Source organism: Felis catus, chromosome B2 (genome assembly GCF_018350175.1).
Source record: "Felis catus isolate Fca126 chromosome B2, F.catus_Fca126_mat1.0, whole genome shotgun sequence".
Classification (NCBI taxonomy): domain Eukaryota; kingdom Metazoa; phylum Chordata; class Mammalia; order Carnivora; family Felidae; genus Felis; species Felis catus.
This window is the reverse complement of record NC_058372.1, coordinates 30890310-30914962: the sequence shown is the minus strand read 5'-3', so window position 1 is coordinate 30914962 and position 24653 is coordinate 30890310. Positions and strand designations below refer to the sequence as shown.

Here is a 24653-nt window from a genome sequence, read left to right as displayed (position 1 = left end):
TTGAAGGAGAGAGGCTCACCCTCATGCTTCCCCACACCACGCAGATAGTTACTCAAGTTAGAGAGAAGCTGCTCCTGTTCTAGAAGGAAGGAGGTAAGGACAAAGGTGGGCAGAGCTTCCGTCAATACATCTCACCTTGTTTATTCAATTTATAATAAAGGAGGTAGTGAGGGGAAGGAAGCACTTAAGTCAGAACCCATAATAGACACTGGGGAGAGAAAAATTAAGTTAAATCAACAAGGGGAAAGTAGGGGAGAATCAGAGGGAGACTTGCCCATCTTTCAACACCAAATCAAGAAATGTGGGGGGAAGCAAAGGATCAGTAGAGAGAAGAAACAGACATTCTCTTCTGTCTGTCCTCCCATCCCAGAGCTGGGAGTTATGATGCTACTCAGTGAGTTCAGAGCGGAAGGTTCTTCCATATTCTGTCACTCCTCCTCCCCGCACCCTCCTAGAAAGTGGCCAGGGTTGGCCTCAGCCAGTACAAATGGAGTGGTTGGGGAGGAGGGGCCAGGAGTCAGGAAGGGTCAGCAAGGACCCCCAATACTGATTCTCCTCTGGCCGGAGGTGGGTAGGAAGGAGACAAAACTCAAATACTGAGCAGCCAGAAAAAGAAGAAGATGGCGAGAAACAGGAACAGGGAGTCCTGCCAGCTGGAGGCCGAGTGACCCTGTCCCAGATCCACACCTGTAGGAGAGAGGAAAGCTGTGGAAGAAGCATCCACTCCTACGTTGGGAAGGGGACTGAGGGGGTTCAGAGGGCTCCCTGCTAGGAGCTGAGGGAAGGCTCTTACCTGTACCCCGACGCAATGGGTCATGGGTGTTGAAGACGGTGGTGAAAAAGCCAAAGGGAAAAGCACCAACACCAAATGAGAAGTGAAAGCCCCCGGTATCACCAAATGACTGGAATCCCTAGGAAGGTGGAGAAAGTCAGAGGGGAACAGGGCAGGTCTTTGCAAGGAAAGAACACAATCAGACAAGACTCACCCCTCTGCTCTCCGGAGCTGGTCGCTGGCCCTGGGGGCGGGGTGGAGTTTTCAATCTGAGGAATAGGAGAGGGACTAGCAAGAAGAAGTGTTCTCTCCCCTTCTACACCCCACTGCCAGGGCAGAAGCCTTCCATCTTCCCTCAGCACCAGCCCCTCTCTCTCACCTGGGGTCCTGGGGCTTCTGGCTCCCTCGACCATAAAGAGGGACAACCTTTTCTCTGCTGATCCCAGCTTTACACACTGGGCATTCTTGCCGCTCTGGCCGTGTCTCCAGCCACTGGGGGAGAAAATGAAGTGGTTTCCAGTACACAGCAGGGTCTTTGAACTCCTCAGACCTCCCCATTTCCCTCTTCATCTCCTCTGAGTACGCACCTGATGAAGACAGGGCCAACTGGATGGGGGGGAAAAAAGAAGGTCAAACCAGCTACAGTAAAGAGACAAGGATCCAACTTCATAGAATCCCAATTCACCCCCTCTCCCAGGTACTACCTGCTTCTTTTCCCATTTTCTGCAACCTCTACCATGCCAATCTGGCCTGCCTTCTTCTCTGATCTTACAACATCTAAAGCTATATCCATCCTCAACATGCTCAACCTTTTCCTCTCCCCAAACATACAAAGACACACACACACGCACACACACACACACACACACACACACACACACACACACCCATCTCCTTCCTTCTCTGCCTTTCGACTTAGTTTCCAGTTCTTTTCAACCACAGCTTTCCAGATCTCCTCTTTCTGTCCCAGCCCTGTCCTTGGCCTTATCACTCCCAAACCAGACCCCCTTTTACTAGCACCTTCTCCCACTACTCCTTTTCCTCTCTTCTAGGCTCAATAAAGTCCCTATTTCCACAAACCTTTAACTTCTCAGGGTTGCTCCTTCAGTGCCCTTGTCCTCAGGTTGTCATACCACTGCTTACCAATATCTCATCTGAATGGGATTCCACATCCCTAGGTCTCAACCTACTCAAGCAACGTGTGCCACCCCTAACCTTTGAGTCTAACCTGTACAGCTAAGACCCCTCACTTTCCGGGGTAAGGTAGCTCGGGTCTCACCTATACAGATGTGCTGTCCCCGCCCTACCCCCGGTCCGGCCCCACTTCTTCTTAACACACCATACCTCTCAGCTCCTAGTTCCAATGACTCTCCGTTCTATGGGTCTCCTCTGTACAGACGTGACTCTCTTGCCCACACATACTCAAACAGACATTGAGTCCCCTTCTCGGGCCTCACCTATGGGGACGTGACCTCTATTATCTGTATGATTGTATGCCACCCCGCCCCCAGCCTCCCTAGTATGGAGGTGAGCCCCACTTTTCTCCCACTCCCGGATTCTCACCAGTACAGGTGGCCACACACACTGACCACAGCTTCGCGAGCAGTCTCCAGACATATATTACATTCGAAGGTCGCGCCCGCCCCGCCCCGCTCGCGGTTTGGCCCTTCGGGGCCCCCGTCCTCCTCCTCCGCTGCCGCCATGGACTGTTCTGTTGCGCCTTTACGTACCCCTTAATCCCCTCAAAAACACACACACACACACGCCCCAACAAGAAACCGCCTCCGGCCCACGATCTTTGGGCGGGCTTCAAAGTTTTCTAGGCACTATTGGCCTGAGTGCCCGCCAATCACACAGTTCAAAAGAAAGGATTGGTGCAAAGGTAGGGGTGAGGTTTGCGCAGTCCCGCCCTTGCACAATGATTATTGGCTGATACAGTCTCAGTCAGTATGCAATGCGACGGGATTGGTAACAACTCGATACGTCCGGTCGCCCGACCCGGGGGAGCTTTATTCGTCTGAGTAACTGCCAATCATAAGCAAAGGCCATAAGCAATTGGTTCGGGACTACACAGGCCTCGCCTACTACAAGTCCCCTTTCTTTCCTTCACTTCCCCTTTCAGAGAATGTCCGGATTCCTATTGGACTTTGGAGCTTAGGGCTCTAAAGCCCTTGATTGGCTGGAACTCGATGGAAAATGGTGATTAAGGAAAGTGCGCATGAGCTGCAGGCGGCGGGAAGAGGTGGGCCAATCCTGTGAAGGTTAAACCTTCTCTGGTCCCACCCCTTCACCTCTAGCTTGTCGCCATGGTGACTGCTCTACGATTGGCGGGGTTTGAGGTTCAAAGACTTTGGCTCGGCCTCATCCGGGGCCTCCGGCTGTGGTCTCTCCAGGCTGATTGGGCCGTTTCTCTCACCTCTGATTGGCCGAGATCGGAAAAGACGGCGAAGAGCTCGGCAAGAGAGCAAGTACTAGGGTCTCAGGGTTCAAAATGGCTCCGGCCTCCTTCGGTGACGTAGAGAGCAGAGCTTGGCTTCGCCCCTCCCTTTTAGTGAAGAAGGGAGCAGAACTGGGATCAGCTCGACGTTTGGATTGTGCGAACACATATTTGCGGAGCTGGTGTTAGCCCATCTCCCTCGGCTGGAGGACTCAGCCCGCTCCTCCTTAGGTGATTTGCAGAACAGAACTAAAGGCCCACACCTTTTTAATGTGACACAGTATGACAGAGTTAACCTCGACTCCCGTTTTAAACCTTAAAAGCAGGTTTTAAACCCTCTTTGTGAGTGGGTACCGAGGGGGCAAGGCACGCCCCTTTTCGGGCGACCCGAGGCGGAATGAGGTTAGGCCCGCCCCTTCCGTCCTATAACGTGTCCCGCAGAACTGGGGTCTTCCTCCAGGGTTGGACCCCTGGCACATGGGCAAGGTGCTTCAGAGCTTGGGCATATTGTACGAGTTTGGGTCTTTTCTACAGTCAGTGACCCTCACTGTGGCCCAAGGAGCAGAACTAGGTAACAGCCTTCCCACTCCCAGTGTTCTTTGCATCCTCAGGGCGAAGGTGTGTCTGGCAGCGGGGACAGACACAGGCTGAGGGCAGTACAGCAACACCCAGATAAAAGGTCCCACGTGACTCAAGTGAGGCACGGTGAGAAGTTGGGAGTTCCCTAGAGGAGGGCGGGGGAGGTTAAAGTACCGGAGGCCTGTCAAGGTTCAGGAAAAAAGTTACAGAGAGGTGGAAACAAGGAGAGGAGTGATGGATGATCCTGGTAAAGGGATGTGGAAGTATGGGAAAGAGGAGATCGAGGGCTGGAGAGGGAACAGATACATGGCTACAAAATTAAGGAGGCATGCTCATCCCAGAGTAATCTAGCATTCTTTCTCATTTTTTTTTAAAGCAACCCTAATACCCAGTTTTCATTGGAAGAAAAGATGCACCCAGACTCTGTTGGGGAGGGAGGCTGTCTCACACCGCCTCAGTGACTAGGGAGACGGATAGGAAGGAACTAGAAAAGAAAAAGTACTGAGGTTAAATAAAGAGCATGGGAGGACAGGGGCAGGGAGAGGGCCTGAAAGTAAGTATCCCTTCTCTTTAAAGACCAGAGAGGCGTCTGGAAGAGGGAGCCGGGATGCTGGGAGCTAATGCGGGAAGGGGTGGGGGAGAGCAAAGGTCAAAGAGAACCGGTAGAGAGCTGGAGGGCCAGGTGAGGTGAGATGGGGCCCTTGAGAGAAGACAGGTGAAGAACTCAGTGCTTGGCATTTAGTAGGTGCTTGAAACTACCTGGAAATGAATGGGGGACAGGAAAGAGGTTTTTGGAGAAGAGTTGGAGGGAATAAACAGCGGATAAGGGAGTTAAGGAGAAAGGAAGAAACCCAGTGAAATTTCCAGGAAGAGGAGACCTGATGAAGAAGGAATGGGCAAAGGAAGGAATACAGCACCAAGGGACACACAAGCCGTGTGTGCTGAAAGGGAATTGGAGGAAAAAAAGGATGCAGCTGGAGCCAGAGAAGGCCAGAGGCGGAGGCAGAGCCCAGCGGAGCGCTCGCGGGGCGGAGCTACCAAGAGCCCACTGGTCGATGCGGCGAAAAGATGCGTGGGTCCCTGGGAGTCGATTGGCAAAACAGGCCGCCCATCACCGCCCTCTACTTCCTGGCCAGCCCCGGAAACCGGCAGGCGTTGGGGAGGGGTAGGGGGGGGATAGCGGCAACAGCAGCCCCAGCCCTCAGAGAGACAGCAGGAAGGGAGGGAGGGAGGGAGCTGGGGGGACAACCCCCCCACCATTCCTACCGCAATGGGCCCAGCCTCCCACTCTCACCTCCCCTCCATCGGCCGGGGCTAGGACACCCCCAAATCCTGTCGCCCCCTTGGCACCGACACCCCGACCGAGGCAGAGACAGCCACCCGCCACCACCGCTGCCGCAGCCTGGCTGGGGAGGGGGCCAGCCCCCCGGGCCCCCCACCCCACTGAGGTGGGGGCGGGAATGGGATGGGAGGAGGCGGGAGGAGGGTGCCGAGAGGGACTTGGAGGAGGGGATGGGGGAGAGATTGGGTCTGGGAGGCGGACTGGGGAGAGGGTTGCTGGGGAAAGGAGAGGGGCCCTGAGAGGGAGGAAGGATGGAAGAGACACGGCGGAGACCCTGCGAATTTGGGATGGGGGTGTGGACAGGGCCCTGAAGAGGGAATTCCCGACACCTTCCCCAATTCCTTTTCCTGCCCTTTGGCCCCACATGACTCTTGGGGGGTTGTGGCCGGGAGAAGGCGGTTTATTGCCCTCCTTCCCCCAGCAGAATTTGCTTCCTAGGAATGCCCTCAGACACCTCTGTTTCCATCTAGGCACAGGACCTTTCTCAGTGGCCATCCACACTGGGCTAGATCCTTACTGACACACAGATGCTTTGTGGGGGGCCATGTTTTCTACACTGAATCTGTGTGCCTTTGACATGTTTAATGGCTTATGTGCGGCTAGCTTCTCCCTATGCTATCCATGGACTGTGGAGAGATGATGTGTTATTTTCCATCAGAATTGCCCATTCTCATATCTTATGTCCATATCTCATGTCCAGTCTTGACATTGTTCAAATGTGTGAGTTTTTATATATTGCATCTATTATGTGGTTTCATGTTTCTTGCACATTTTATGCTTTTGCGTGTTTACTTTTTGCGTGTAAAGGTTATACCTTCCTTGTTTTGGTTCGTATGTTATGTCCATGATCCTGTCGTATGCAAGTCTTCATGTGTGATATCCTGTGGTTTAGTTCACTAGTGCACACTCATGATGTGATCGGATTGGCCTGTTTGCTGTATGTTTTCCCAGTCATGGTTTACACCGCACATACGCATGCTCCTTCGCATGATACGCTGATGTGACATGACCGCAGCATGTGTGCTTCTGGTTACACATTCTATTTATTTAATACTTTTATTGACAGTATATTTTGTGAGTCATATTCCCATTAACCCATATGGCACTTCACAGTGCTTATAAATCTTCTGACATTTCTGCTCCGGAGAGGGTCACTTAATGTCACGTACTAGAGAGAAAGGTAACTGGGCCTCCATGTCCCCAGAGAACCATTCCCATATGCCTTACCTTGCTGACCTTCCTGGTCTATGTCTTTTCACATACATTATCTCTCTCGTGGCTGTGTACAGTCTGTGTTCATGGAGCTCAATGCATGCCTCAGGTCAACCCTGCTGTGCACATTATCTGTCCCTCACTCTTTTTGCACTGTTGGCATGTATTTGATGACAGCAGCATCTTTCCCTGGTGGCATGTTAATCCCCATTCTGTATGTTTCTCTTTTGTGTGAGATGGGATGTACCATCTTGATTGTTGTTGCCTCCCTCAGTGTGACCATATAGCGTATGTGTATATTCACAGTAGGTTACCGTTAGGCTTTTTGTTGTGTTCATTGCTTTATTGATGACTTTTCTTTTCATAGTTAATAGTCCTCAAGAGTGTAGCTATCTGATTCATGATCGGCTCTGTCATTAATTATGACAGGCTATGTATACAGCTTTATAATCTGTTCAGCATGTTTATTGAGCACTATCTCCTCCTTCTGTCCTGGGTATTGGGGAAATGACAGAGTTCCTGCCCTCAGGCTGCTTACAGACTGGGGAAGGAAACAAAAATGAGCAGTTACTTACACTGTGGTGTCAAGATCAGTGGTTCTCAAACTGATGTGCACATCAGACTCACTTGGAGGGCTGTCCCTCACTTGGGGGAGTTAAAATACCTATTCTTGGGCCTAAGGCCCAGAATTTGATTCAGGAGATCTGGGGTGAGGTCCAAGAATATGTATTTCTACACTTTGAGAACCAGTGATCAAGATAAAAGTGTAATGAAAACTCAGGCCAGGAGGGGTTCAAAAAGACTTCCAAAGTGTGACGCTGAGCTGGGTCAGGCAAGTGAAAGGCAGAAGGGCATTCCAGCCAAAGGGACCAGCCTGTTCACAGCACAGAAGCATGAAAGATCATGGCGTGTCTGAAGAACTGAAGTAAATCAATTTGGAGCAAAAAGGACTCTTGTGGGCATGTGGCCAAAGATGTAAGCAGAAGTCAACTTGTCGAAAGGGCCTTTTAGAAGACGGAGAAATGCTCAGATTTGTGTTACAGAAAAATCTCTGTGGTTGCCATGTGGATGACGAATTGGAGGAGCAGAGTTAGGAACCTGTTGCAAATAGTCCAGGGGAGAGAAATGCTGGTCCAGACTTACAAGGGCAGTGGGATAGAGCAAATCAAGGCCTACAGCTTTAGAGTTGGCAAAGTCTCCTGTTTCCTCTATTGCTTCTGAACCTTCACTGGTTGGCAATGGCCTTTACCTTTGAACACAGTCCTTCCTGTCATTAGAAGACAGTGACTGTAGCCTTGCTGAAAGTGACAGGTATTTGCCTGAACACCTTTTTGTGACTTGTGACCCTGCCCCCAGCAGTAGGACAGAGTGGAGGAAGGAGGAAGAACCTAAAAGGCAGGTTCTGTGTGCCTGCACCTCTTCCTCCTCAACTCTTTCCTCTCCCAGGGCAGATGGTGTGAGTCGCTTTTACTCTCTCCCCTCTTTCTTTCATTTGGTCAGGCCTTAACATATTATATACCTGCCTGACCAGGTCGCCTCCGGTGTCCCTGGAAGGGAAAGAAGGAGGAGTAAGGGTTTGTTTGCCTGCCTGCGGAGGCAGGATTGATAGAGGCAGCAACTCCTGGTATGTCCATGGGTTTATCTGGAAACAGGAAGGGGAGGGAGGTTGGACACCTTGGTGGAGAGGGATTTTTCTAGTTATGCATTTACTTTCCTTTATCTGTTACTGGGTGTGATTGTAAGTTTGCATGTGTGTGTCAGTGGGTCAGTCTTCGTATGACTGTGTGTTTGTGTTTTTGTTAGTGACAGAGCCTTTATTCTTGCCAGTCTGCCCTTGAGAATGTCTGTGGGTGTTTTGTGCCTTTCACTGTATTTGCTGTCTGCTGTGTGTCCACCTGTGTGCATACATACTGGCCGCAGCATAACTGTGGTTAGGAACACAAGCCACTTAGGTTTCAACTAGGAAATGCCTCTTAGGAGCCATATCACCACAGGTAAGTTCTTTAACCTCTCTGGGCCTATCTCCGAAAAATGTAAATTATGTGGTTCATATTTAAGGTTAACATAGTCTATAGATCAACCCTAATCCAACAGATATATAATAAAAGCCACGGTGTAATTTTTAATTTTCTGGAAGATACATCAAAACGTAAAAAGTAACAAGGTGGAATTAATTTTAATAATATATTCTATTGAATTCAATATCCAGAAAGGTTGATTTCAAAATGTATTCAATACAAAAGATTATTAATGGGATATTTGACATTCTGTTTTTCATTCAAAGTCTGAAATCTGATACATATTTTACACTTCCAGCACAATTCAGTTCAAACTAGGCCACATTTCCAGTAGCCATATGTGGCTGGTGGCTACTGTATTAGACAGGTATAGACCATCCTAAGACCCTTACCAGCTACAAGTGTTTGTTATTGTTATTGTTGTCCTATTATCACATGTCTGTGGGTTGTGGGTGTTCATGTGTCATGTCTCTTGTCTTTGTGAATATTTCTGGAGGCTTCTGAGAGAGGGCTGGGTGAGCAGTCCCGAGCTCCTGTTCCCACCACCCCCATCCTAGAGAGGCTGTCTGGGCAGGTTTTGATGGGAGCCCTGACCCCATCCTGTGTCTCTGGCCCTTGTCCTCCTAGCTCCCCAAACCGTGCCTTCTGTGCCTTGCCCGTCCCACTCCCCTCCGGGAACGAGGCCCACTGTCTCTTGCCTGTCCCCTGCAGGTGGCCAGAATGGAGTTGTGGCCGGGGATATGGCCTGTGCTGCTGCTGCTCTTCCTGCTGCTGCTCTTCCTGCTGCCCACCCTGTGGTTCTGCAGCCCCAGTGCCAAATACTTCTTCAAGATGGCCTTCTACAATGGCTGGATCCTCTTCCTGGCGGTGCTCGCCATCCCTGTGTGTGCTGTGCGAGGACGCAACGTTGAGAACATGAAGTGAGGGCCAAGGGGTTTTGGGTGATGAGAGAACCTAAGAGTCCGAAGTGAGCAGTGGGTGGGGAGGTTGTGGGATGTGTAAGGAAGATGGAGAGGGCCCAGGGACAAGGAAGGAGAGAGAACTGCAGATGCCCAGAAAGGCAGTGGCGGGGGGCGGGTGAGGCGTGCTGATGGATATCAGTGGGTCCTGCTGGAACCCCTTGCCGTGACCCCACAGGATCTTGCGTCTGATGCTGCTCCACATCAAATACCTATATGGGATCCGAGTGGAGGTGCGTGGGGCCCACCACTTCCCTCCCTCACAGCCCTACGTCGTGGTCTCCAACCACCAGAGCTCACTCGACCTGCTTGGTGAGACCCCTCGTAGGGCATACCTCCCCCAGTTATGCCCTTCCCCTTTCCCCAGAATCTCTTCCGCTAGGGGTCCGCAACTCCCCTTCGTCTGGACATTGCTCCCTTTCCCTTTCCCCCAGTCCTTCTTACCCTCATAAGTAGGCTAATATGTACTTAATCACCCCATCCTCCTCAGGGCTTCCCGCCCCCTCTCCCCCCTCTCCGTCCTTAAGAATGTGGGGGATGGCCTGTTTCCCATGACACTTTACCTCTACCCTGATCTTCACTCCCACCCCCGACCTTTGCCTTAGGGATGATGGAGGTACTGCCAGGCCGCTGTGTGCCCATTGCCAAGCGTGAGCTGCTGTGGGCTGGCTCTGCTGGACTGGCCTGCTGGCTGGCAGGAGTCATCTTCATCGACCGGAAGCGCACTGGGGATGCCATCAGTGTCATGTCTGAAGTTGCCCAGACCCTGCTCACCCAGGACGTGAGTCCCCTGTGGCAAAGGGGGGTGGCAACACTGGGGAGTAGAGCAGGGCCAGCGGCCCTCAAAGGTCCATTACAGCCTCATGACCGTTTTCGGACCCCTCTGTGTATGTCTTCTTGACCTCTGTCTTCCTCAGGTGCGGGTCTGGGTTTTTCCAGAGGGCACGAGAAACCACAATGGCTCCATGCTGCCCTTCAAACGTGGCGCCTTCCACCTTGCAGTACAGGCCCAGGTAATTACTATTTCCCCCTCTGCTACTGAGCCCCCAGCTTCCACCATTCTTTTCTTTCTTGGCAGAGGTTTGTCATGGGGGTCTTGGAAGGGAACTGTGGGCTGTTTGCTTTTCCCTTTCCCCAGGTTCCCATTGTCCCCATAGTCATGTCCTCCTATCAAGACTTCTATTGCAAGAAGGAGCGTCGCTTCACTTCGGGTGAGGGCTCTGAGTAGATCTAGGGCTGGGGGTGGCTAGAAAGGCCATGGGAGAGAGAGGGTAGACATCCCCATGAGACAGGAGGATTGGTCAGTGTCAGAACTGAGATGTCCAAAGGATCATCCAGTGACCCCACATCAACTAATAAATATTTATTAAGCGCCCACCATACCCTGCTACATGGGTAACACTTGATCCCTCCAACAGGGGCCATTACTGCCCAGAGGGAAAGATAAGACCTGTGTGTGCAAAGCTGTAATAACACTTGGCAGTGAAAGTTAATCCTAGATGATGGGGGCTGGAAGAGTGCTAAGGAGGTGTCCGGACTGGGAAGGTTTTGTGCAAGAGGGCCTTAAAACAGATAGCAGCTGGCAAGCAGAGGGGCAATTGTCCAGGGTAGGGGGAAGAGAACTGAAAGGTTGGGGAGGGAGTAATAGGAGAGCTCAGGAACTGGGCCCTGCCTGTGAGCAAAGGCCTAGGTAGACAGCCCATGATGGTGCTCACCCCCTCCCAGGGCGATGTCAGGTACGGGTGCTGCCCCCAGTGCCCACAGAAGGGCTGACACCAGATGACGTCCCAGCTCTGGCTGACAGAGTCCGGCACTCCATGCTCACCGTTTTCCGGGAAATCTCCACTGATGGCCGGGGCGGTGGTGACTGTCTGAAGAAGCCTGGAGGGGTGGGCGACGCCCGGCTCTGAGCTCCCTTCCCATCTACCCCCATGTTCCTCCCACACCTACCAACCCAGTGGGCCCTGAAGCAGGGCCAAGCCCACTTCCTTGTTTCTCCTCTCCCCACTGTTCTCCTCTTTGGAATCTTCAATTTCTGAAGTGAATGTGGATATAGCACCGCTCCTTGTCCCTTCCCAGCTCCCCCCATGGACTCTCTTGCCTCGGTGCAGTCTCCACTCTGACCCCCACCCACCTCCTGTGCCATCTTGTCTTTGGGACGGTTGCCTCCCCCTCATCTCCAGTGGCTCACCTACACAAGGGTGGGAACACACCATCCTTTCCCCAGGGGACCCTCTTCTTTTGTGATCTTCTCTCCCTCTCCACCCCACATTGGCCAGTGGACTCATCCATTCTATGGAACAATACCCTACCACAAGTCCATGGATTCAGTGGACTTATCCGTTTGTGAGGACTCCTCACACTGTGGCTGGAAGCAATGCCTGGAACATTCCTGGCTTATCCTGGGAACAGTCCTCAGCACCCTCACCCTCCCTCCCATGGAGCCTCCTATCAGTGGAGGCTGGACTCTTCTCACTCAGAGGTTTCATCCTGCCCATACCCAGGTGCCCAGGGGTGAGCATACTCCTAGATGCCAGTTTGGTCTCCACATTTCTGCTTCCCCCCATCCCTGTGGTACAGTTCTTCAGTGGTCCTGGCCCCAACCCAGTCCCCTGCAGCCCGGCTGTACCATTCTAACCAGACACAAGGGGAAGAGGCAGACATTAGGTGCTGCACTCACTTCTGCTCCCTGGGAAGTTGGGGAAAGGAACTGAACCCTGGCTGGAGGGGATGGGAGGGCTTTTAATTTATTTCTCTTTCTTTTGAGGCTTCCCCTCTCTGAGCCAGTTTTCATTTCCTCCCTGTGGCATTAGCCACTCCTGCCTCCCACCCCAGACCTGTGCCCACAACTGGGAAGGTGGGCTGGGAGCAAAAAGAGAGGGTGGGACCCAGTTTTGTGTGGTTTTTATTAATTATCTGGATAACAGCAAGAAACCTGAGAATAAAGATTGAGAGAGAGAGAGAGAGATCTGGGCACTTTCTGGCTGCATTTGTTAAGGCATTGAAGTGGTTCTCGCCTAGGCCACCTCCCCCAGCCAAAAGACTCAGGGGTGGGCCCAAGGCACCCATCTTTCCCCCTTCCTTCAGCTCTCGTAAGTTTCCGTCACTCATTGCTCCTTAGTGGCAGATAACCTTATCTTCGCTTCCCCAGCTGGCCAATCCCAGAGGATTAGTGGGGCCAATTTCTGTATAAATTAGGGGGCAGGGGCTCTGGAGGGGTTCCTTATTGGCCGCCGATTGAGATTGAGGCCTGGGCCCAGGCTGTTGTCCTCACAGGAGCCTGGTAAATGACAAGGAGGCAGACACATTGGCTGTGGACTTCTGGGGCTGCCAGGGCACTGGAGACACTCTCACCCAGCAATAAGTGGACTGGGGACAGGGTACCAGAAGAAGGGGTGAAATATGGGTATCTGAGGACAGTATGCGGAGACTGAGTGTTGGGGAAGGGTTTGGGGAAAAGAGAAAAGTGAACCAGGGAAGGGTGTCCGGGAGAGCTGGGGGCAGCTAATGGGGATGGGGATTCAAGCAGAGAAGGGCATGAGGACTTACAGGCACCTAGCCTCTCCTCCAGCAGCAGCACTTGGTCGCTGAGAGACTCGATCCTGTCGCCGCGGCCCCATAGCTCTGCCACCTGTTCCGGCTGTAGCTCTTCAGGTGGCATGGGCAGCATGGCTCGAACCCAGGCCCCGGCCTGACCTGCCCACTACAAAGGAAGAGATGCTTCAGAGTGTTGGGGGTGGAGCACACCCTGCCAAGAGGGGTTGGACCCAGGCACCAACATTCACCTGCTCCAGCCGCTCCAGGCGCCCTTGAAGCTCCCAAATCTCCTGTCTCAGGGCATGCTCATCTTGTTCTGCTTCCCGAACTGGGACAAAAGAGGGCATGACCCACTGCCCAGTTGAGTGCAGGCCCTCACTGCCACCCATGCTCCCACTCACCTGCCACACTGAGGATGTTGGCACCAGTTGGGGGCTCCGGGGCGCCCTCTGTGCAGGTGCGCCTGTCCAGACCCAGCACCAGGCCTTGAGGACAGCCACAAGTGAAGCTGCCTGCGGTATTGAGGCAACGGTGCGAGCAGAGGGCAACACCAGTCCTACATTCATCCACGTCTAATTATGGGAGAGAAGATGGGGGCTGAAGGGTGGGAGCGAGCTGGCACCCCAAAGGTATGAGGTCCTGGTGCCACTGTATGGGGGTGCAGGGCGAGCTGACTCACCCACATGACAGTGCTTCCCACCCCAGCCTGGGGCGCACTCGCACTGCTCTGGCCTAACGCAGACGCCTCGGTTCTGACACGGCTTGGCACAAATGGCTGTGGGCACAGAAGGGTGGTTCAAAACCAGACCCACTGCCTGCCTCCCCAGCCCTGCGGGGCACCCTGACCCCAGGCCTGGGAAGACCCAGTCTCACCATCACAGGTGAGGGCCCCTGGATGCCGCTTCTTCCAGCCCTGGCAGCACACGACGTGGGTCTGCGGCACCTCCCTCCTCACCTCCCTCCACGCCACACGGTATGTGGTCCTGGAACATAGACCCGGCTCTGAACATTGCTTTATGGGTTTTGGTCTGGGTTCTTGAATTTCTTCTTGAAAGACTCCAGAGTCCAGCCTCCCTATCCCTCACCTGTAGGTGCTGCAGATGCGTCTTCCATCACACACGGTCAGGTAGGGCTTATACACTGGTTGGCTGTAGGACTCGTTGTAATGGAGGGGGACCACGAGCATCTGCCTGGAGCAGACCCCCTGGCTGCACCCATGCCAGAGAAGGTAAGACACATTCAGTGACCTGGGAGCGGTCAGGAGTCCCATTTCCCTTAAGTCTCCACTAAGGCCCTGTCCTCCCTGGAGGTGACCACCTCACCCCCATTCTAAACCTCATGGTTTTGTCACCTGTTGACGCCCCACCCCCAGCAGGTTTTCTGAAGACCTCACCCCTGGACCCGCCCCCCTGTCATCACCTCTCTTTGAGGGATCCACCCTTGGCCCCCTGGACTGACATCAGTAGCAGGAGGAATGAGAGTCCGCCTAAGAGACTGCACGGTTCATCCCTGGACCCCATGATTCTCCTTGACTCCAAACTGCAGGCTGCAGGCAAGAAGAGGTTAATGGAGGCCATTCCCCTCTCCCATAACTTTTCCAGCTCCAGCCCCTCCAAAAGCAGTCTGCTAGTGCCCTCTAAGGGAGTTAGTACGTTCACTTGTACACATTTGCACTAGCCACCAGGATTGTCTACACCTGCGTGTACATTTAACACGACCCCTTCATCCAGCACAGCATGGTCCAAGCATGCATCATGCAATTGCACACCCCAACACACTCCCTCCATCTTCTCTACACACACACTCTGCCCATAACCTTCCTATCTGTAACAACCCTCTTCTATCTTAATTTTTCTACCTTCAAAGTCTCAGATATTCACCATTACACCCCCTCACACCCTGCACACAAACCCATGCACCTGGAAACTGCACCTTAAACACATTCCTACTACCCCACATACCCACACCCTCACTCCTACCACACTCCCCAACTCACACTCACGCTAAGGCTCATTCCCCGTTGACACTGTCTCCCCACCTGTCTTTCCCTCTCTCCCGGAGACTTCCAGCAGACCAGCCTCAGCAACAGCAGCTCAGACTGGTGGGCGGGTTGGGCAGGCTGGAAAGGAGAGGAGGGGCTGGGCCAGACAGAATCCTCCCATCCCTGCCCCCTCCCACAAGCCTCCTTCACAGCTCCTGCTTGATCAGCTCCATGGGGTCTAAGTCCCACTACCTTCACCACCACCCCAGCAAAGGGCCCCCTAGAAGTAAATTCCAAACTCTTCGAACCCCCTTATTTCTGGACTCCCCAGATCAGCAGAGGCTACCAGCTCTGTAACACCACCAGTACCCCTGGCTCTTGACACACCCCTCAACCCAACACAGACTCGGGGAGAACTGAGGAACAGGGAGAGAGAGCTGGCAGAGAAAAGCAGGGTCAGGTCATGGGAGAAGAGGCAAGATTCAATGAGGAAAGAAAGGAGGGCAAATCGTCACAAAGGGACAAGGGGGGTGGGTGGGAAGCCCATGGCACTAAGGGGAAATTGCCCCCATTTGATGATGACATTTGTTAGGGCCTGGGGGTGGGGGGCAGAGTTGAGTCAGCCACCGCCCCCCATACCAGAGCAGACAGGGCCCTATTGTCTCCACCAAAATTCCTTCTTTTAGGGAAGAGGAGGCTCATTGTCCAGCCCCTCACCCAACTCAGGCCTACAAAGGTCGAAAAGGGGTGCAACAAATGCCCACCCTGACCCTTAGCCCCCTCGTCTAGCCTGGGGGTGGCAGACGCATTCCACCCATGAGGCTAGGGCACAAACCACTGAAGCCCTGGGCTCAGCCCCCCAGGCTTAGGCTGGAACAGGAAGAGAATTGTCCTCTGCAGGAAAGAACCCACAGAGAATCAGGAACCCACACAGAATGGGCATTTAGAGAGCGGAAACACCAAGGGGGTCCCACCCCACACCAGGCATCCGGGCACCCAGACCTCAGGCTCTCCATCCCCACCCTCCTTGGGGAGCCAGGTCCCCCTCACCTGGAAAGGAGCCAAACCACACTGAGGAAATGGACTTTTATTTCCATAAATACAGGGTTAACACCCATTCAATGGTAGCTAAAAGGGGCTGGGGCCTCAAAGACACTAGGCTCCCAGGGGGTACCCCAACACTGAACAGAGGGACTGGGGGATCCCCAAACCTGAGATGGGCCTCACAGGCCATAGATATTCCCCAACACTGACATTTCAAGAACGGAACTGTCCCCATAGGGGAGCCTCAGAACCCCACTCTCATGGGTAGTCCTTCCTGGGAGTTGGGAGGGCTGAGAAAAAGGGAAAAGGGAACATGGGGAGAACAGGAGCTAAAAATGTCCTGAGTGGCCTAGAAGGAGACCCCTGTAGTGGGCAGGGGCTGGGTTCTCCTATACAGCCAGAGACAGAGCAGCCACAGCAGCAGGAGCAGCCACGAGATAAAAACCTGGTTTCTCTCTTCCCGACCTCGGCCTCGGCCTCGGGAGAGTGAGAGAGCATGGAGCAAACCCCAAACATGAGGTGGGGGGAGACCAGGATTTGTCATCTACAGAGGAGCACAGGAAGGGAGTCCTGGGAGCCCTGGTTGGTGGGGGCAGTGTGGGAGCAATGGGGTGGTTGCAGGCACACCGGAGCTGACATCTGCTTTCCAAGGCCACCGCTTGGTCTCTGGGCTGGGAAGTTCCTGAGGGATCCCTGAGGACATCCTCAGGAGAGCCAAGGTTCAATGCAGGTCTCATAAAGGGTACGGTTGGAGTGCCAGGCCGTATGGGAGATCCCAGCCATCGGACACCTCACTATGGCTCCCCGAGCCAAGAGAGTCTTCAACCCAAAAGAATCCCGCAGATAAACCTTCAAGGTGGGCAAAGAGTCATAAAAGGAGAAACAAAGTGAGCTCCTCCTGGTGTCCCAGGTCCCCTCCCCACAGGGTGAACCCTTCAGCTCAAGGGGTCAGTGGCAGGGAGGGCTACAGACTGAGGTGGGGCTGTGCCAGAAGAAAGGGGAAGTCATCCCAGGGGGCTCACCGGTTGCTCCTCCATCTCCAAGACCGTCTCATTTGCATCATAGAAACCAAAGAAGCTACAAAGAGATTGAGGGCGGGTAGGGGAGGAGGTTATCAGGAGAGCGGGAGAAAATCAAGGTAGGCTAGGGGAGGGACCTCCGGAACTCATGGCCTATTGGGAGATAGGCAGCAAGGAAGACACTCACAATATTCAAGTGGATATCATGTACCTCACAAGGTGACACAGAGGCTACAGCGTTGCTTCTACAGAGTCCCATCAAAAATGCAAACCTGAATCTAATCATGAGGAAACCGCCAACAAACCCAAACTGAGGGACATTCTACAAAATAGTTCAAAAATATCAATGTAATGGACGAAGACAGAGGAAATATCCTAGGGGGAAAAAAAGAGAGAGAGAGAGAGAGAGAGAGAGACTAAAGAGACACGGACAAGTAAATGCAACACATGATCCCAGGTTAGATCTTGCACTGCATTTTTTTTTCCCCTATGAGGACAACTGGAAAATATTTGAATAAGGTCTATAGAGTATCTTATTGATGTTAACTTCCTGACTTTGATAATTATATTGTGGATATGTAAAGAGAAGTATACACAAAACAGACACTGACACACTGAAGTTTTAGGAGTAAAGAGACATCATGTCTACAACCTACTCTCAAATGGTTCACAAACACACCTATACCCCCGTATACATATTTAGAGGGAAGAAAGAATGAGGACATAAACATGGCAAAATGGTAACCTTTAGAAAATCTGGGTGAAGAGTACACACAATTGTTTTGTAATACTTAAGCAACTTATTAAGTATGAAGTTATTTCAAAATAAAAAGGTCTTAAAATTTTGAAAAGTAATATTTAATTGGCATGGGCAGTGAGTGGGCACTGACCATGAACAACAAACGTTAATAGTGCTAAGTCCAAGGGACAATGGGAACAAAAAAAGACCACCTCGCTGGTTTTAGAGCACCAACAAAGCCTTCCCAGTGAGGTACTCTCCACTAGGGAAGGCTGATCCCCCAGCAAACAGAAGAGCAGGAGCAAAGGTACAGAGGTGAGGCCCAGCTGGGCACATGGGGGAGCTGGGTTGGGGGCCTGAAGACCACATGGAGGGGCTGGATTTCATCAGGTATAGGAGAGCAGTAGGGGCACACAGACCTGGATGTGAACTCCAGCTCTACCACACACTCCCAAATGTATGTGGTTGAGCATATTACTTATCCTCTTTGTCCTACTTAAGAATACTTCCTTTTCAGAGAGGAAGTGAAACACCCTGGTTAAGTTAGATAGCCTGACTTCACCAGTTACTAACTCTATGAATGGAGACAAGTTATTTAAGCTCCTTGCACCTAAGTTTCCTTACATGTTAAACGAGGATAATAGTAATTACCATGAACCCTGTCTCCTTATATGTCAAAGGAAGATTAAAGGAGATTTATTTGAAAAGTACTTAGAATTGTGCCTTGGGACATAAAAGGTACTATATAACTGTGAGCTATTACAATCTTCAGAGGGTCATAGATGTAAAATGAGATAGAATAAATCCCAACCCTTGCTACTATAAGGAACAGGACTCCTTCACTTAAAACCCTCCAATGCCTTTTTCATCTCACTCAGATTAAAAAATCAAGGGCCATGGTTGCCAGGAGCTGGGGGGAGGCAGAGATGGGGAGTTCTTGTTTAATGGCTATGGAGTTTCAGTTTGGGAAGAAAAAAAAAGTTCTGAATATGGATGGTGGTGATGGTTACACAAGAATGCCAATGTGCTTCATTGCCGCTGCACTGCACACTTAAAATGGTAAATTTTATGTTCTGTAAATTTTAGGAAAAAACAAAAATAAAAAACAAGGGCCTTACTTTGCCCTACAAAGGGTCAATATTTCTGGCTCCCTGCTACCTCTTTCATCTCCTCTCCCACCCTCTTCCCAGCTCCCTGGGCTCTAGCCACACTGGCGACCCTATTCCTCACACCAGCCCCAGGACCTCTGTAGGTGCCACTCCTTTTCCCTGAGTCGTTTTTCTCCCCCAGATTGTTGGACAGCTCCTTCCCTCACTTCCTTAAGTTTCTACTCCCATGACAAGTCTTCCAGGACTTATCTGGCTACTATCTGACATAGGGTCCAGTCACCCTCTAATCCCTTCCCCTGCCTGTCTCATCACCACCTGACATACATATTTGCATCTATTTTTCTGTCTCCCACACTAGACCTTAAACTACGTAAGAGTGGGGACTTCTCTTTCATTTACCGCTGCATCCCAATGGCCCAGAACAGGGCCTGGGCATATATACAGTGCTCAATAAATATTTGTTGAATGACTAAAGGAGCTTAGGTGACATTTCAGATCACTCATGATGAATTGCAGCAGAGGCCCACACATAGCACAATGGAGCCATAGATTTTCCTGAGGAATCGGATGGAGGAGATAAGGCTGGAGGCTATTACAAAAGTCCAGGTATATAAAAGAGGTGGAAGGAAACGTGGCATGGAATTATACACACACATCCTACCAATGACGATTTCCTGGTTTTGATACTGTGCTGTAGTTACATAGGATGCAATCACTGGGGGAACCGGGCAAAAGATACCTATGTAGGACCTCTCTAAACTATCTTTGCAACTTCCTATGAATCTATAATTATTTCAAAGTTAAAAGTTTTTACAAAGCAGGGGTTTAGGGATGGAGGGGAAGTAGAGTCTGACGGGCTAGATACAAGGCATTGAGGAATGACTCCCAGGTTTTGTTGTTGAGTGACAGGATATATGGAGGATGGGAGCATTAGCTGACCAGTGGGAGGTACAGGCCAGTTTCAGGCAGGAGATTAATTGTTGGGGGCTAAGGGGTATCCTTAGCCAATCTTTGGGCCACACAGTCCCATATTACCTGGACTGCCAGGGGGTAATAACACCATCATCAGGGCCCCCAATCAGCACCAGGCGGCCCACACGAAGAAAGTTCTTCCTCCATGCTGAAGGGTGGGAAGAAAAGAGCCTGAGTCAGTCACAGGAGTCAGGCCAGGTTGGAGAGGGAAACACAGGGGGTTGGAGCAGAAAACGGGACCCAGGAAGGAGCCTGGAGTCTCACCAGTGGCATTGGGATGATCTCTTTCCCCATTGATCAGGGCCAGAAAGCTGCTGGCGTTGAGGTACAAGTCATCATGGTGGGGGTCTAGGTACAAACAGCAGTTAGAAAGAGAAGCAGGGAAAAGAAGCAAGATCAGAGTCTGAAAAAACGACCAGGAGACTACAATAGCAGGTAAGGTGAATAGTATCAACAATAATAATAATTGTAAACACGATACCAAACACCTTTGTCCAGCACTTACTATGTCAGATACTGTTCAAAGTACATTACATTTGTTAATTTATTCAATCTTCACAACCACCTATAGGGTAGATACTAGATTATTATTTTACAGGTAAGGAAAACAGCCACAGTAAGGTTAAGTAACTTGTCCACAGTCACCCGACAAGGTCAAGCTTCAAACACAAGTAGTCTGGACCCAGCATCCATGGTCTTAAAAACTACACTAGGTGTTTGCAAACTATGGACCATGGGCCAAACCCAGCCCACTGCTTACCTGTATAAATAAAGTTTTTTGGAACACAGATACATGCATTTACATATGGTGTATGGTTGCTTTCAAACTACTGTGGCAGAATTGTATTTGCGACAGAGACCAAATGGCCTGCAAAACCAAAAATATGTACTATCTGGCTTGTGATCTCTGCACGAGACTATACTCTGAGGTGATAAGGTAACACACATAAAGCATTCTGAACAGCGACTGTCCACACAGTAAGTGCTCATTACATGAAGTTATCTTCATCATCACTGCTGTTGGTTATGGTACAGGTGGGAGCAGCTGGCCCTACCCTCCAGGGTGCCCTCTCATGGAGTCCCGTTTGGCATCCCCTACTCACCGTGCCAGTAGTTGCAGATGGAGAATTCCTGGCCCCAGGGGCTATAGCAGATCCGATAGAGGTTAGACCTCATGGAGGTAGGGAAGAGCCACTTCAAATAGTCTGTATCTGGCAAGAGAACAGCAGTATCAAGTGGCCCCAAACCTTTGTGTCCTCAAAACTCGGGGCCCCCTTTGACCTTACGATCCCCGCTCACCTCCATACTGTCCCATTTGTGGAGAGGAGAGAGAGATGAAAGAATCCACATTGTGCTCATCCATGACAGAGAGCAGTGCCCGGCACACCAGGCCCCCTGGAGGCAGAACACCACATTGGACAGGGACTCAGGGACAGCCAGGCCAACAACCTCTCCACTAGGCACCCCCCTCCACCCACCACAATGTACATAAGGAGACTGAGGCCCAGAGAAAACAGGCACACCCTGTGGCAAAAGGCTATATACATCATGTAAGTGACAGAGCCAGATTAGATTCTGGGTCTTCTGACTCTAACTGTAGGGTGTTTTTTACTTCCCCATTATCCCTTATTTCCAAGAACCATGGGTAATGGCAAAAGGAGACAGCAGTGCAGGGAGCCTCCCTCCCACTCAGGACACAGAGATAAGACCCAAGTGCTGAAGGAAGTCAGAAAAGTAGGGCTCAGGTACCAGGGCTGGAAGAATGTGGTTCAGAAAAGGGGACACTAGAATGTGTCCCTCAGATAAAGATCAAGCCTCAGAGAGGGCTTAGGAGTTGGGAGGGGGAGGGCGCCTACCCTGCGAGTAGCAGATGAGATGCACCCCTTGAGGGGCCTTTGCCATGATGGGGGCCACAGCCTCTCCGAACCCTTGCACCTGTTCCCACAAGGGTCGCAAGCTCTCTCTCCCATCGAAGAGATCGAGCACTGTCACCACAGTCCCGGGGTGTGTCTGTGGGAAGGGGGCAATGCTGCAACAGGGGATGGACTGTGGAGCCCCTCCACACCGCCCCCCTGGGCAGTGTCCACATGCCTAATTGTGCCCTGCTAGAACCAGGAATCTCATCCCCCGATCTCCCAACGCCAGCACCAGCTCCTCCAGGAACTGAGCAGGCCCAGAATGGCAACTTTCGGTTCCCCATTCTCTTTCCCCAGCCACTACAGACGCCTCCAACGCCCCACAACAGGGTGTCCCCTACCAGACCTCGTTGATATATTCCAGCAGGTGGCGGAAGCTGTACGAGCTGTCAAAGAGCCCGTGCACCACGATGACCGGCTTGTAGGGAGCGCGATGGGGCGCGGGGGCTGCGGGCAGCAGCAGCAGCGGCAGGAACGGCAACAGGAGCAGGATCCCCGCCGGGGGCAGCCGCAGCCCCCTGAGCCCCAGCATGCTCCCGCCTGAGAAGGGGGCGATGAGGGCCTGTGAGAGAGATGACAACACACCCTCCCCTCGAAGCAGACGCCTGGCATCAAGATCCCCCTCCCCGCCCGTGCTCACACTAGGTTCAGGTCACAAAACAGCCTACTTTTAACTTACTTCAAGGTTGTGGGGAAACACACACCCCTACACATTGACGCACGGACGCGCACCCGAAGCCCCGCCCCCAACTCTACGGGGACTCGGTCCCTAGGCCGAGGATCTTCTTAATGCATCATCCCAGCCATGCACGACCCTGGGTTTTGCAAGAAAGACCCCCGAGCAGCAGCGCAGGCTTCTGGAGAATGCAAGCTCCCACCTGGCCTAGGTCCGTGAGCCTGGCTCCGCCAGCTGTTTACTTCTCCCTAGACTGGAACCCGCAAGGTGGGGGGAGGGGAAGGGTGTAAAGAGAGCTCGCGCAGGGGAATGACGGATGGGAGAGGGGAGGCTGCTAGGGGTCGCGCTTCGCCGTCACGTCCGGGGCTTTCCCTGGCAACCGTGCCCGCGTCCCCTGTAACGCAGGCCCAGGACTGGAGGGGCAATGGAACATTCCACTGCACTCCGCGAGCGGGGGGAGGAAAAAGACAGAGCGATCCATTTTAGACTGGTGGGGAGAGGAAGAAGCATCAAACAAATCCTGGGAATCATGAGAAGGCCAGTTCTGGCCCTGCCAGGCACCAGCGACACCAGGGTCCGAATTCCTGGTCTCGATTCGCCCCACTTCCCAATTCAGGCGTCCGGCTCCGCTGCGGAACGTGAAGTTCCCCTGCCCCCGCGGGAGGTGGGAGGGCGCTGCGGAAAGGCAGTCCTCCGCATTTCGTCTCAGGCCACCGGATCAGGGCTGAAGCCAGCCCAAGCGGACCCCTCCCCATCCCCACCCGCCTGCCGGCAGGCCCCAGGTCAGCGTCTTACAACTCTTCATTATGAAGTGCGTGTAGTGCCCTTGTCTCCAGAGACGCGAAGAGTCCTCGAGGCCCCTCGAGCTAAAAGTGCAGCCTGGCCCAGTTTCTCCTGGCCTACTCTACTCCACTCCTGGTACACGACCCACCTCCAAGGGGCGGAGGGCCCCTGGGGCAGCGCTGACTCACGCGTGCGTGGTTTCCACCAGTCTTTCAACTTGAGAGACCCCCACAATCGGCCCTTAGCCGGGAGTTCCTGTGTGCGGCTCCCGACGCAGACCTTCGAACCCCTTCCAGACTTCCGAGCTCCAGACGTCCCGCAACTCCGCCTTGATCCCTACCCGATACCTAGGTGGGCTTTTGCTTAGCATTGAAAGACGCTTCCGTTGAGAAAAGGATTTCGAAGCTTGTCTGAATCCCTCCTGTTCACAAGGTCTTTCCCGGTCTAAAGTCTCTCAATAAAACCAATCTGTGCCCCAGAGTTGTGTAGTGTGAGGATGGGGTGGCAGTGGGGGGTCGGGGGCTCAGGCAAACGCCTTGGAAACTGGAACAACCAGCTTGGGGCCGTGACCTAAATGTCTGGAGCTCTGTAGGCTCCACTTGGACGCGAGGGCGAGGACACAGCCCGGGAGGGCGACTGCCTCGGGTGGGGGTTGGGCAGTACTAATCTGAAGGTGGAGGTAGGGGAGGGTCCCCGACTGCGTTTTTGCAAAAAGCCCAACTCCTGTAAGTCTCGGTAGACGGCCTGTCTTCACCTCCCCTCCCCATATACGTGTCCCCAAGATACAATGAACAAATAAAAGACTGCAATTACTGCTGTGCCCTGAACCTCGCACTCCCGTCGACTCAGGAGGTGGCGTTGCGTCTTGGCAGAGGTGGTGGGTGGATGGGTGGAATTTTAAAAAATGGATCTGAACACTGAGGGGCCCAGGAACTCTAAGAAGCCCGATAATCAAGTGGGGAAAGAGCATATATTATCCCCCAAACTTACTCTCTGTCCTTCTCCCACCCCCATCCCCCCTAACCGCAGGTCCTACTCCCCTGGAAATACTCTAGACCCAAGCCCCCCATTTTACCTGCAATTCACCCAGACCATAACCCTGGGAACTCTTTCAGGTCATCGCGGGTCTCAACTCTGCAGTTCTCTCTCCCGCAGTTATCTTTCTTAAAGTGAGGGCAGCTAAGGCCAAGCATTGGGGAGAAGGTCCTGAGAACTTGCAGGGACTCTGAGGGAAGCTGAGGAGGGGGACATCTGACTAGGGTGAACCAGATCCGGTGGGGACTGGGGTATTGAATCCACCGAGCACCTGCTCACTTCCTCCCACAGTATAATCACTGTAGCCAGTCTTGGAGGGGAAGACTCTAGAGAGTTCTCCCTCCTCCCCCCCCCCCCCCCACTCCCTCCTTCCCTTAGTCCCACCCGCCTTGCCTGGTCTTGCTTGCCTCCCTGTTTCCATGACAACTCCAAGGGAGCCCAAACTGGGGGCCTGAATGCCGGGGTGAGAGGAGGAGAGACCTAGTGAGGGTACCTCGGAAACTCTCCCCCTCCCTCTCCTCGG

At 52.6% G+C, this 24653-nt stretch overlaps 4 protein-coding genes and 1 long non-coding RNA gene across 14 annotated transcripts; 2 read left to right on the top strand and 3 right to left on the bottom strand.

Moving 5' to 3' along the window:
* Positions 1 to 125: 125 nt before the first annotated feature.
* RNF5 (ring finger protein 5) lies at positions 126 to 2554 on the bottom strand. 2 transcript variants are annotated; one of them, XM_003985966.6, is made up of 6 exons: positions 2336 to 2554; positions 1360 to 1378; positions 1152 to 1264; positions 987 to 1041; positions 794 to 911; positions 126 to 687 (listed from the first exon to the last, which is right to left on the bottom strand). In XM_003985966.6, the coding sequence occupies exons 1-6, from the start codon at positions 2473 to 2475 to the stop codon at positions 590 to 592; spliced, it is 543 nt and encodes a 180-aa protein (XP_003986015.1). In that variant the 5' UTR covers positions 2476 to 2554; the 3' UTR covers positions 126 to 589. The 2 variants fall into 2 exon arrangements, with proteins under 2 accessions (XP_003986015.1, XP_019685957.1); XM_019830398.3 differs by lacking the exon at positions 1360 to 1378 and having other exon boundaries at positions 2336 to 2465.
* A 676-nt stretch (positions 2555 to 3230) lies between these two features.
* Positions 3231 to 12287, top strand: AGPAT1 (1-acylglycerol-3-phosphate O-acyltransferase 1). Of its 4 annotated transcripts, none has more exons than XM_023253761.2 (7): positions 3231 to 3440; positions 9072 to 9280; positions 9498 to 9631; positions 9925 to 10100; positions 10237 to 10332; positions 10458 to 10530; positions 11045 to 12287. In XM_023253761.2, exons 2-7 carry the CDS (start codon positions 9081 to 9083, stop codon positions 11227 to 11229), a joined length of 864 nt encoding a protein of 287 aa, XP_023109529.1. In that variant the 5' UTR covers positions 3231 to 3440; positions 9072 to 9080; the 3' UTR covers positions 11230 to 12287. The 4 variants fall into 4 exon arrangements, with proteins under 4 accessions (XP_023109529.1, XP_044913255.1, XP_003986013.1 ...); XM_045057320.1 differs by lacking the exon at positions 3231 to 3440 and adding an exon at positions 3757 to 3780; XM_003985964.5 differs by lacking the exon at positions 3231 to 3440 and adding an exon at positions 4972 to 5236.
* On the bottom strand, positions 12207 to 16949 carry EGFL8 (EGF like domain multiple 8). 6 transcript variants are annotated; one of them, XM_045057315.1, is made up of 10 exons: positions 16904 to 16922; positions 14895 to 14975; positions 14276 to 14402; positions 13942 to 14064; positions 13730 to 13839; positions 13536 to 13631; positions 13258 to 13428; positions 13105 to 13184; positions 12869 to 13022; positions 12207 to 12599 (listed from the first exon to the last, which is right to left on the bottom strand). In XM_045057315.1, exons 3-10 carry the CDS (start codon positions 14374 to 14376, stop codon positions 12514 to 12516), a joined length of 921 nt encoding a protein of 306 aa, XP_044913250.1. In that variant the 5' UTR covers positions 14377 to 14402; positions 14895 to 14975; positions 16904 to 16922; the 3' UTR covers positions 12207 to 12513. The 6 variants fall into 6 exon arrangements, with proteins under 6 accessions (XP_044913250.1, XP_044913253.1, XP_044913251.1 ...); XM_045057318.1 differs by lacking the exon at positions 14895 to 14975 and having other exon boundaries at positions 16904 to 16949; XM_045057316.1 differs by lacking the exon at positions 16904 to 16922 and having other exon boundaries at positions 14853 to 15763.
* PPT2 (palmitoyl-protein thioesterase 2) lies at positions 15910 to 23948 on the bottom strand. Its single transcript, XM_019830396.3, has 9 exons — positions 23108 to 23948; positions 21983 to 22176; positions 21577 to 21730; positions 21020 to 21115; positions 20824 to 20931; positions 19985 to 20068; positions 19784 to 19868; positions 16904 to 16958; positions 15910 to 16730 (listed from the first exon to the last, which is right to left on the bottom strand). The coding sequence occupies exons 1-9, from the start codon at positions 23115 to 23117 to the stop codon at positions 16587 to 16589; spliced, it is 930 nt and encodes a 309-aa protein (XP_019685955.1). The 5' UTR covers positions 23118 to 23948; the 3' UTR covers positions 15910 to 16586.
* Positions 22316 to 23573, top strand: LOC105260570. The gene is made up of 2 exons (XR_890323.3): positions 22316 to 22523; positions 22929 to 23573. It is a non-coding gene; the product is annotated as an uncharacterized LOC105260570 (long non-coding RNA).
* Positions 23949 to 24653: the final 705 nt, after the last annotated feature.